The sequence below is a fragment of the Lepisma saccharinum genome, chromosome 12 (assembly GCF_977018435.1).
Source record: "Lepisma saccharinum chromosome 12, izLepSacc3.1, whole genome shotgun sequence".
NCBI lineage: Eukaryota > Metazoa > Arthropoda > Insecta > Zygentoma > Lepismatidae > Lepisma > Lepisma saccharinum.
The window spans coordinates 65,649,214-65,662,469 of NC_139240.1; the positions used below are offsets into that span (position 1 = coordinate 65,649,214).

The 13,256-nt window shown below is 39.1% G+C and overlaps 1 protein-coding gene across 4 annotated transcripts in view; it reads left to right on the forward strand.

Moving 5' to 3' along the window:
* The window catches only part of LOC145996180 (putative ubiquitin carboxyl-terminal hydrolase MINDY-4), a 92,249-nt gene extending 79,454 nt beyond the window's left edge, over nt 1–12,795 (forward strand). For all 4 annotated transcript variants that reach the window (XM_083132538.1, XM_083132539.1, XM_083132542.1 and 1 more), the window contains 5 exons: nt 1,401–1,597; nt 4,171–4,371; nt 6,473–6,680; nt 10,985–11,165; nt 12,580–12,795. In XM_083132538.1, the coding sequence (XP_082988664.1) occupies nt 1,401–1,597; nt 4,171–4,371; nt 6,473–6,680; nt 10,985–11,165; nt 12,580–12,704 (912 nt within the window). In that variant the 3' untranslated portion in view covers nt 12,705–12,795. The remainder of the gene's footprint in view (nt 1–1,400; nt 1,598–4,170; nt 4,372–6,472; nt 6,681–10,984; nt 11,166–12,579) is intronic.
* Nucleotides 12,796–13,256: the final 461 nt, after the last annotated feature.

Here is a 13,256-nt window from a genome sequence, read left to right on the forward strand (position 1 = left end):
ATACTTAGGAGTAATATTAACAAATGAAAATTATATTAAAGAGGAAATAGAAAGTAGGCTTAATTCAGGAAATGCATGTTACTTCTCTCTTCATAAACTTTTGTCTTCTCGTTTAATATCTAAGAAACTAAAAGTTAAAATATACAAAACAGTAATTTTGCCTGTAGTATTATATGGATGTGAAACTTGGTCCCTTACATTGAGAGAGGAACATAAATTGAGAGTATTTGAAAATATGATCCTTAGGAAAATCTTTGGACCTAAAAGGGATGAGGAGACAGGTGAGTGGAGAAGGTTAAATAATGTTGTATTCATGTCCAGATATTATTAGAATAATTAAATCAAGAAGACTTAGGTGGCCAGGCCATGTGGCACGAATGGGAGAGGAAAGAGGAGTTTACAGGATTCTTGTTGGGAAACCTGATGGTAAGAGACCTGTAGGACGGCCAAGACGAAGATGGAGGGACAACGTTGAGATGGACCTAAGGGAAATCGGTAGGGATGGAAAAGAGTATATAGATCTTGCTCAAGATAGGGAAAGATGGAAGACCTGTGTTGCTGCAGCCATGAACCTTTGGGTTTAAGAAGGCTAGGGAGTTAGTTAGTTAGTTAGTGTAAAAAAAAAAGTTTAGCAAGGTAGCCATGGCGAATGTGAATGATAGTTTTTCTTGCATGTATGCATTGCTTGCATTGTAGAATTATTTCCCTGTAGTTTACGGTTATTACAAGCATAAGAAAACAGTTTTTCGTTGTGACGATTCAGAACACATGCTCCCTTCATCAAACATTTATTTTCATTTTGACTAAAGATACAGTTATAACAATGGTTAGCAATTTTTTAAACAAAAAGAATCCCTTATGTAATGGATGTTGTCAATGTTACATTGTTGTAATATAGCAACTTAACTGTGAAAAGAAGCAGTCTGTTTTGTTTTTATTTCAGATAAAAAAATTTGGATCACATTATTTTCTATTTAAAATTATGAATCCCAATTATCATCAGGTAATTCAAATTCGTCATTGTTTTCACAAAGTCTCTTGATGTTTTCTGTTACATTAAATTTAAAGATGGTGGCTTACTCCATTTGTGAAAAAGAAAACTCCATACTGGATCTATGTTACCATTTTCATTATTTAATTTATTCCAGTGTTGTTCTGCAATGTGAATGTTCTAGTGTTTCAACTTGTAATAAATGAATCCAGATAAATCACAGGAAGGCTGAAGTAACATGTGGTACAAAGCATATTGTTTGAAATTTAACTAATCTAATGTATGCATATATCAGCTTTCAGTTTCAATGATATTCCAGGTGACCTGTCGTGTACAGCATCATATCTTTTCATACATCATGTTCTGCCTTGGATTCCATTTTTAGAATAAACTTTGTTTCTATTAACAGGGTGGTCCGTGCGGTGTCTTAGCATCAATGCAAGCATTTTTGTTGAAGAGTTTGTTGTTTGGATCCAATATGGTTGCATCACTAAAGAGCAGTGGCAATTTGAACATATGTGATGAGGAACTGCACTTGGGGCTCGTCTCAGCTATCAGCGAGATTCTGTGGCAAGCTGGCCAGCGAGAAAGTGCTACAGTAGCATTGTAAGTTGAAATTGTTTACTTCACAACTTGTTTTATAGTGTAGTAAGTGGATGTTACCTTATTTGTGAAGTCAATTGTAGTCCGAGATTTGCATGTGTCTTTTAGAAAGCACGTTTCAGCATGTTTTTAACACTTTTTTTAAACTGATAGAATATGGCTCTTACATAAAATCAGTGCTTGATAACGGGATCAAATCTAGGCAGTGCCAGCCCAAAAGCAACTCGCTTATGTGAGAGGTACCTTTTATATGTATGGGGACTCGCCTCTGTGAAATAAAGAGTACACGAACGACATTCACTATATAATGCTACTATTGACTGGAATTCATGATGAAAGTTGTGCGAATTACTCACAAATTTAATATAAATATATTAATAACTTACGTTTTGTGAGTATCTAGGTAACTCCTGTGACGTTTCGGGACACAACTGTTCCCTTCCTCAGGCTGCTTACGTTTAGGTTATGTATAAATCATAACCATGTCGACCTCTCCATAGGTACAGGATATAGGATTGGTAAAAGGTGTGTGGTTAATGTGGTTAAGGTATGATATGCACCTGTAATGGGTTTTAGATTTTTATTGTTTTTTAACCACACACCTTTTACCAATCCTATATCCTGTACCTATGGAGAGGTCGACGTGTATGATTTATACATAACCTAAACGTAAGCAGCCTGAGGAAGGGACCAGTTGCATCCTGAAACGTCGCAGGAGTTACCTAGATACTCGCAAAACGTAAGTTATTCATATATTTATATCTATTGACTGGACAGGACAGGGTCATGATAACGAAAGAAAGGATGTTAGTTTCCTGTTGATTCCTGTAGATATGATCATGCCTCTGATTTGGTAGATAAGGCACGGTCGTGAAATGAGACGTCTTTAGGGAGCGCAACTCCCTGCTTGTAACTTTAGCATAGCACCGATATTCACTCTATCATTGAAGACAACAACTCTTCACTATATAACTTTCAGACTACAACTGCCAGGCGAGATCTGTTCTCTCGAACTATTTAAGGGGGATTCAAAATTTTGATCGTTAAAACCGTTGAGGCAGTTCCATCCTGTCGTTAAACATACTTTTTGCATAACACTGAGTACTTATTTTCGTACGATTTCCTGTTGATTCCCGTGTCAGCGGAGTTTACAGATTCACTGAAGGTCGCCGGTATTATATGCTTGTAAGAAGCTACTTCCAGCACTTCAGGCGGACCTCTTGGTGAAGTGATTAGTCTATCGAGTCATGATGCCGGGAGTCCCGGGTTCGAATCATGCCTTTGGCATGATACGGTAAAGGTAAGCACCATGCCATGAAGGCACATTTAGGGGATGTTGGGGTAGGGCTCCATGTATTCTTGACCTTGCCCATTTTGGAGGTGATGTGATCAGCAGCATGCTCCGGCCATCTTTACCTCCCAGGGTTGCTCCCAGGCACTCATTGATTTGAGGCTGGGTAAGCTCCAGATCTTCTTTTATGCAAGGGACAAGGCCGGAAATATTCCAACCTTAGATCATCCATCCTAGGAATCGATCCCGGGTCTCCTGCGTGGCAGTCAGATGCCACACAACTAGACCACCGTGGCTTCTAATCAGACCTTGGAAAGTTACTTTTTAAAAGTAACTAAGGTACAGTTGATTAAGTTAAGGTACTTGATTAAAAAAAAAAACATGGTGGTCTGTACTCAGTTTTCCAACTCATGATTTAAGCAAATTCGTTAAAGTGACTTTTGGTTTTAAATCCACTTTATGCACAGAAAGGCTAATCGGGGCTGAACATACAGTTTTAGAGCGGGATCCAAACTACCGTGTAACCAGGACCCCTTAATTACAAGATGATAACGTTATCAATTCACCATCGGGGAGTCCCCTTAAGAACTGTCACAATGAAAATGAGTTGAAGTGTAAGTAGTATTTTGCTATGTGATAAATATAACGATTTTTAGATTTTTTTTATAAGCTGTATACATTTACTAGATGTTAAAAATTGAATAATTTTTAGAAATTCATGTTAGATATCCAAAAGGACAACCCCTGGATATTCAGAGTAGGATATCCAAAGTATGTTATGAACATCCAGAAATATATATATGAAACTGGATATCTGAGGGATATCCATTGATCTGATCTGGATTTTGTGGATGTTTCTTGTGCTGAATGTGTTATGCCAATTACAATAGCGTAGATAAAAAAGTCAGAAAAACAGATCTTCTTTTTTGTCTGCTATAAAATGTGGGTTTTTAATAAGAAACAGCAGAGATATATTAATACTAATCACCATGCACTGAAACTGAAAAGTGAGCAATTCATGCAAGTATAAAACAAATGAATATGTCTAGTGGAACTTAGCCAAGTTACACAATTCGTTGCATGAGATTATCCTGGTTACTGTCACAAGAAAGAGATATTTCATACATAGGAATGCACAATGTAATAGACTTTGGATCAACCTCTCTTCTCCCCATAGAGAATTGTGTACAGTTCTCATTATAGACTACTTTGTACAAAGTGCATATTCACTCTATGTGGTTTCTTATATAATGACAATTTCAAGAAGGATACTTTTCATTTGCAGGTGTTCAGGACGACCACATTTTTCAGGTTCTGGAAGATATCGCCGTGATGGCCTAACGGAAACGCTTAATCTTTTTGTGTTGACTTCTAAAGAAGCACTTGTATCCTGCATTGAGCAGAATTTGAACCAGTTTTATACAGACGGATCAAGTGGTTGTTTGATTTTGTTATTCTCCGCCATTCTCTCCAGAGGAATTGACAGGTTAGAAATATTATACTATTTCAAGAGTTCAGATACTCGTGCTAAAAGTGTTTGGCATAAAAGTATAACAATGGTTAAAGTCCAGATCAATGCAAGTCAGCATGCACTGATCACACATAAAGAACATGAGGTCTATAAATGATTTCATGATGTGATTCTATAAGTTAGGAATAGGACAGATTAATCGGTACTCTATCAGTATCGGCCGATATAGGCATATCTGTGTATTGGTAAAATTACCGATTTATTTTAATTTATCAGTATTTTAATTACCATTCCACTATGTCTGTAAATATCTTATAATTTTGTGCAAGATTGTGCCATTGTGGTGTAATTTTTATGGATAATTTCCATGCCCTACTTTTTAATAAAGTAAATGCCTTTAAATATGCAACATGTTTTGCATTACAGTAACTGGAAATACATTCATTAAGGAGGCTTCTGAATCAGGTTCTGCAAGAATCATTCGTAATTGTATATTGGATCAGTAGATTATCGGTTATCGGTAAATTTGATTTTGGTATTTTATCGGTATTGACCAAAATTTCAAATTTCATAATTTCCCTAATATAAGTTGAATTCAACTTACCCAGGGTGGCAGTGTGTGCTGCTGTAACAATAAACTTTAAGTATACAAACACCAGGAAGTTACATGGTCATATTTGAAATTGTGTTAAAAGTTCAAACTCCCTTCAAAACTTCTAACATATTGGATAATGCAAGTTCAGAAACCAAAATTAACAACTCATTTTCAAATACTTATTTAAAGTAATTCTTGAAGCTTTCCTGGTGGCGAATATTGAAAAGGTTTTCTCAGGCAATCGGCCAGGTGATTTCCGGAAAGGCTTCCGAGCTTTCGAGAGCTAACGTCACTCATCTTCAGAGACCAATGGCAACCTTTCATTCCTGGACATCCTCATTACACGCAAACCGGACGGGACCTTAGTACACAGCGTATACAGGAAACCTACTCACACCGACCTATACCTCAACGCCAAGAGTTTTCACCATCCAGCGCAGCGATCAACAGCACTCTCGACATTGTTTCACCGAGCCATCGCCATCAGCGACACAGAGCACCTGCAAGAGGAAATAAGACACCTACGCACAGCTTTCAGACAGAATGGATACAGTGAAGGCTTTATCAACAAGACGCTAAAGAAAGTAACACACAAGAACAACCAACGAACAAACCCGGATCCACCTGATGACCAAGAAGACAAGAAGATAGCCATCGTCCCATACACCGGTAACCTCTATGCAGTCATCAGCCGCATTCTCTCAAAACACAACATCAAGACCATCCACAAACCGCCATCGAAAGTCAGAAGCTGACTTCGAAACCCCAAAGACGACCTAGGACAGAAGACACCCAGGGTTTACCGTATCGCCTGTGCCTGCGGTAAAGCCTACATTGGACAAACGGGGAGGACAATCGAACAGCACTGCAAAGAACACGCCAGGTACATAAAGAATTTTCATCCTGAAAAATCGTGGTTAGCAGAACATTCAATCCAGGAGGGCCATAGAATTAACTTCACAGCCACCAAGATCATCAATAAATCATCAAATTACTGGGACCGTCTCATCAAAGGAGCAATAGCCATACACGGGGAAAAGGACAACCTCAACAGGGACACGGGACTTGAACTGGACCCAGCCTGGTTAGCGATAGTCGACTGGGAGCGCAGACGTCGGAGAAACGCCACCTGATTGGCCTACACCTACACCGGACCCCTCCCACACCAAATACATATAACGTCACCCTGACTTATCTCTGCACTTCATTCCCTGAAGAAGAGAGTGACGTTAGCTCTCGAAAGCTCGGAAGCCTATCCGGAAATCACCTGGCTGATTGCCCGAGAAAACCTTTTCACTTATTTAAAGGTTTACAAAAATTCAACATGAAGACAATACTTCCTCGATATAATCCACCAAGAATTTTGAAACATTTTAAATTCCTGAAATTTAAAAAAAAAAAACAAAAAAAAAACAGGTTGTAACCTAGGAATCACAATTCACCAGACTTATAAATTTTAGAGTATTTACCTTTGACTAGCAGTACATTTTTATATTATAATGCATTTTGTTCTTCTTTTAGGGTGAAAAGTGATATGGACGAAGCTGTGCCATTGATTGGTCAGCATGGTTACTGCACACTGGAGTTAGTGAATTTGTTGCTGACAGGTCGAGCTGCTTCTAATGTGTTTGACAACAATATGGAAATCGATAAGTGTGTTTTACATGGAGTGTCTTCACGTTCTGATGTTGGTCTTCTTTCCCTCTTTGAGCATTACAATTCTTGTCAGGTAAATTATATCCTATATAAGATATACAAGTAGAAATTTCAGCAAGAAATGCAGGCCGACCAAGACTCGCTGGATCTCTGGCATACTGTGCCATTGCTCTACCAACTGAGCTACCTGTCGGCCTGGCTTTGCCTGATTTATCACTGCCACTGTTTTACCTGTGTGGAGTCATCTCTGCCAGTGCAACCGCAACAAGATCGGTATGCGAGAGACCCAGGTTCAAGTCCTGGTCGAGCCTGCATTTTTTGCTGAAATTTCTACACAGTACATCTCCTATGCGTGTCAAATCTTAATGTAAGATATACAAGGGTTGGAAAGAAAGTAGTGGAAATATATCCATACGTGACAAACCATTTATTGCAGAACCTGCAATTCACTTTTCTCGATGTAATTCCCAGACATATTTATGACCCTCTGCCAAACTGCTGGAAGATACTGAACACCAGTAGCAGTCCCGTTTATATTCATATCCATGAAGAAGTGCCATATTGCTTGCAGAGTGGTGTGTCTGATGAAGAAGCACTGCCCTCTCAGTGGTTCCTTGACACTAGGAAAGAGAAAAAGTTGGGGGAATATGGAGGATGTTCCAGTACCTCCAACCCACCATGTGAGTAATTCTCTTACATGAGCAGCATTGTGACAGCGAACATTGTCATGAAGGATATTGGGCAGACATGTTTGGAAATGTCATTCCTCCACATAGCAGGATGAATATGATGCTCTGAGAAACTGTGGTAGTACTCGACATTCACAGTCTGGCTCAGAGGAACCACATGATGGAGTATGACACCCTCCACATCATACGCCACTATCAGCATCACTTTCACATTCCTGGGTTCTTCTTTTTGGGCTTGGGGACGTGGTGTGGTACCATTCATTGAACTAGAGTTTCAATTCTGGCTCGTAGGATGGAACCCACATTACATCCATGTGGATGATTCTACAAAGAAATATGCAACCCTCCATGCTGTAACATGCCAAATGCACCATGCCATGACCACTTCAATCTTAATCCATGCACATTGCTTACTCTTCGGAAACTAAAAATGGAAAAACTAAAAATACATCAGTGCATGTAGGAGAATCAAGCAAGAGGCAAGATGAATAGCCCCAAAAAAATTACCTCTTCTCACTTCATTCATAAAATACTAGAGTTTGCAACACTGTTTATATTGTCAACGATTAATTATTAAGAATATAACCTACCTTCCAAATCTTCAAATTCATCTGCATCATCAAAATCGTCGCTATCTTCAAACTCTGAGGCGGAATCCTCATGCAGAATTTCCGCTATGCAGTCTGGATCTAATGACGCCAGTCTAAACAATGCAAGGCACAACAACCCGACAACAAACAGTCACAGGTGCGAGATAAAAATAGCACATGAGTCACCTAGTGGTCGGAATTTCAAAAGAGGGGCTTCAATGAACACGCACATGAGACGAAGTACGAACATAGCTCGTCGTTCGATCGGCAAAGAGATTGCATACCGCAGGATGGGCTAAGCCCATCGTTCGTGCACATCGAATTAAAATGCACTGCGGGATGCCCGTCGTGAGACCCCAATGTGTTAAGAATTTTTCAGTAAGCACATGGAAGTAGTTCTATTTACACAAGATCAAAACACAGTTCCTCTTTCTGCACGGTGCTGTCATCTATCCACCAATTGCACTTCACCTACTTGTCTCCTTCAAAGCACCGCCCTGCATCCCTGTGCACACGTACGCAAAGTTTTTCACCAGCTTGTCACATACACCCTCACTCCTATCACCTCTATGTCCTTCCCCAAAAACGCTAAAACTTCTCCTGTCCTTGCAACGTTGTCTGTTTTTAGCCTTCTCCAGTGGCTCTCTCTCTATCTCTCTCTCTCTCTCTCTCTCTCTCTCTCTCTCTCTCTCTCTCTCTCTCACTCTCACTCTCACTCTCTATCTCTCTCTCTCTCTCTCTCTCTTACTCTCTCTCTCTCTCTCTCTCTCTCCCTCCCTCCCTCCCTCCCTCCCCCACCAAAAAGAATAAGAAAAAACCAACAAAAAGAACATGCTAGCCAGTGTAAGTTGCCTGAGGGATGCAGTTCTCCTTCTCGCCATGCCAAACAAGGGACTGGGTGCGACTTTGACAAAAAAAATAAGGAAATCCTACCAACTTCTAAATGATAAAAGACAAAAAATATAATAATAAAAAATAATAAATTTACAGTGGCACTACACTAGTAATAATAATATTAATAGCTATTAAAATTTCAGTTTCTTTGCTTTTCTAACTTTCTATTTTAATTGACGTAATGACAATAAATGGTGAATTGATGAGGTAGACAACCAAACATACTTAATGAAATTCCATGCATTTACCCAGGATTCAGACCTAGCAAAGAAGCTGTCTTTTTGGACTGTGGTTGTAGATTTTTATTTTACAGGGTGTGCAAAAAGTCACGCAACCAAGACTTTGAACAAACTTAACTTTGTTCAAAAAGAGAGAGACACAAAACTTACACTTGGTATTAACTTTGTCTATGTGGATACTTTTTTTAACATTAGACAAGAATATCATATTCTACATCGTATCATCCCCCATAAAACAGAAACTTTATCAGGCATGAAGTTCATAAACCCGATCACCACCAACCCGATCTAAGGAATGCCATGTTAGAAGTTAACCAACCTTCCTGAATTAGTGGTATTGCAAATAGGTAAATAAGGTGCTGACCAAAAAGGTATTGTAGGGAATGACTTGGCATTATGGAGAAAAGAGGAAGGAATAAGTATGGAGTGCAGCGGGCGGTGAAGGGTCTTTTGCCTGGGGATTGCAGCTTGGAAGGAGCAGGAGAGTTTCGGGAGAACTTTACAGGCTCACGCCTAAGTGTTCGCTTTGAAGATCAAAGCTATCAGCCATAGAAAGATATTTACCTTATCTAACCATGTGTGATCCAAACTTGAAAGTGTAAAAACCAAGTGATTGTGTTTTGCCATCTCTTGAATGTGTATGTTTACCTCTCACTCATTACCACTGAGCTAACAGTAGAATTTGATTTGATTTGATTTGATTTTGATTTATTTTACTTTGCCTTTTGTGCCACTTTTGGCTAATTTGCGAAGATGGAGATGAGTAATGACATGATGAAATTGATGAATGGACACACAAACATCCATGCCCAGGCCGGGATTCGAACCTGGGACCCCTGGCATCGTAGCGCGATGTGCTAACCACCACCACGGGGCCGGCAGCTAACAGCAGAAGGCGAGTGCTCTCTTGTCATGCGGATGAATGGTGATCGAGCTACACCACCCATCGGGACATCTCAAAGTCCCTAGTTCGATCCCAGTTCCTAAGAGAGCATCACGTGCTGGAGGTGTGGGGCAGATGTTACAACATGAACGTTCAGCATGCGAAAAAAGCTACTAAGGTGTAAAAAGTTTTTATACCAAGTAAAAACAAACATGGATAAAAGACAGCTGTGGAGTCGCTTGTGTATCAATGGTCTCTGTTGGTATTTATGGAACTGGTAAAAGAACGAAAAAGTGTTTTGCATTTTATGCATTACAATAAATTTAAGAGGTAATTATGGCATATCCTTAAAAAGTGTTTTTTTCTTCTTTTTTTAATTACAAGGTGTACTGACAACATTGATAGTGTTCAGAGGGCAGTACCAGGTGTGCCCAATATCTGGCTGTTATTCAAGACCCAGATGAAAGGAAGAGTTGAAATTTATTATACAAAAAATTAACCTACCTAATCAACTTCTTTGTGTACGATAAATTTCAAATCTTTTCTTTCATCCAGGCATTCATGTAGAGAATCATTTTCTTGTTTAATGTTTTAAAAAATCAACATAAGTAAAATTAATACCCAATGTAAGGTTCATGTCTATCGCTTTTTGAACAAAAGTTATGTATGTTAAAAGCCTTGGTTGCGTGGCTTTCTGGACACCCTGACAATACTAGAGCGCGCGTCAAATCTCCTGCATATGGCCTTGAACTGCTGAACAGCACCAACGAATCACAGACGTGCGGCGTTGCCTAGTTCCGTGACAAGCCGTTTCGCTCAACCACGCTGTCTCTTTTCCGTGTGAGATTTCGACATGGCACCGCTGCAGTGCGCTGCTATTGGCTATTGCCATATGCAGGAGATTTGACGCGAACTTTAGTTCTGTCACTTTAGGCTAATCGCAACAATGAGGATGAGTAATGATTAGATTAAATTGAAGAAAACCTGTCCTCAGGACTAGACGAACTTGGTAGTGAGATCAAAAGTCGACTGCGCTTTTGGGGTACTCTGTTACTTATAGCCCGTGTTATTTTTCTCTAAAGGTTGGTTCCTTCTTGAAGACCCCACGGTATCCACTGTGGGTTGTGTGCAGCGAAAGTCATTTTTCAGTTCTCTTTTCCAAGAAATTGGATCTTGTGTGCGATTGGAGGGCAGAAAAGCATTTTGATTTATATTATTATGATGGATTGGCACAGCAGGAGGATGAAATCAGATTAACCATTGGTATGTATTCCCTTAAATATCATAATTCAGTTTTTTTTTAAATTTTGTTTCTTTCTTAAATTCAAATAGTTGTGTACAAGGTAAATAAAGACAGCCAATCATGTAAGTGAAGATATTCTCTAGGGTAAAAATTTGAAATGAACTGCCGCTTATTTAGACTTTCATGTATAAAGTTGCATAGAAATATGTACTTCTGCAAACGCTATAACATTCAGTTCTATTAGTCTGTTCCATTAAATGAACATATCCGAATTTTCTTTACTTCAAAAGTTTTCATGCTTGTGGGAAAGAAATATATAATAATAATAATAATAATATACTGAAATGACGTACTCACTTATATGTAAAACTGGTTTTTATGATGTTCTATTAATTTTCGTACCCACTGTGACTATCCTCTCAATAACTTGTAAAAATGCGCTGGAGTTATCGGTATAGTTTTAAAAAATACATAAAATGGACCCAATATTTAACGGATTTTTAATTTTCCTTGCATAGTACATTTAATCATGTTATAATTTGTTATCTGGTAGGACATTTGCCATGTTGTAAGTTGTTTTGGCCCTAGGCCTCTGAGAAACACGTAATCCTCTGTATTTGGTTTTAGAAATTAAGCATTGCTCTTAAATATCGTAATTCAGTTTTTTAAAGGTAGTTCACTTTTAAATTTGAAGTGTCAAGAGTTTGTTAAACACTGTTGTGCACAAGGTACACAAAGGAAGCCATTTGTTCACGTTTGAATCAGAAGTTATTTTTAATTAATCAAGATGAATGGGCCAGGGTACTTGAGTGCAAACGTGGGAGGTAAAGGTGGCCGAAGCATTGTACTAATCACACCACCTCCACCATGGGCAATATTGGGAATTTGTGGGGCCTACATCCACAGCTTCCCTACATGCATTCATGGCAGGGTGCAATACACAAGGTAACGTAAGTGCTTCCAAATACAAGGCTGGTTAGCACAGCATGATGATGTCAGGGGTCCTGGGGTCGAATACCAGCCTGGGCATCGGTGTTCTTTCCGAGTGTCCCTTCATCAATTTCATCAAATCACTCATTGTCATCTTTGCTATTAGCCAAAAGTGGCAGCAATGTGAAGTAAAATTAACCAAATCATTAAAATACTTCAGGTTTTTATTCGGCAGTGTTCTTCAGTTTTTACGTGTGGGCCTCCCCAATGGCTTAGTGGTAACATCATCGCTTTGTAATCAAGAGGTCGCAGGTTTGATACCCGATGGAGGCACAGTAGTTCGGATCCCACTTTAAACTATACATCCAGTCCCAATTAGCCTATCTGCGCATAAAGTAGACTTAAACCAAGAATTGAAATTCAAACTCTGTGTTTATGTATGTGTGTGTGTGCGTGTGTGTGTGTGTGTGTACATAATGGTTCATTGCATCTTGTACTTTGCAGACACAAGTGGACATGGACCATCAGCCGAAAGGGATGAAGATTTGGTGCCACCGCTAGAACACTGTATCCGAACCAAATGGAAAGGAGCTTCAGTTGATTGGAATGGAACTGAGCCTTTTCTGTGATATGGGATTATTAATCACTTAAACTATGTGTTCATATATAAAGTGCAAATCTATATTTATAAAAGAAAATATATACATATATATATATTGCTTTACAAACATTTTCTATCCTTTGTATTATTCTTTTTTTTTTTCAAATATTTACCTTCTAATGGTGAGGTTATCTCAGGATATCAACCAGGTGATTTCCGGATAAGCTTCCGAGCTAACGTCACTCTTATCTTCAGGGATTGAAGTGCAAAGATGTGTCAGGATAAGGTTATATGTATTTGGTATGGGAGGGGTTCAGTGTAGGTGGTGTGTCAATCAGGTGCCATCTCTCCAACGGAAATCCAGAAATCATCTGGTTGATATTCCGAGAAAACCTCATCATTCGCTGCCAGGAAAGCTTAAAGAAATTTTTTACTTACCTTCTAACTTTTTTCTCGTAGTTTATCCTTTCAGCTTTATACTAAGCCTGCTCAAACCAGTGGCTGGAATAGTTTATGCAGGCCATGTCCAAATTGGCATACCATCTAAAGCATTGTTCCATCTGCGAATCCCCCCTCCCCC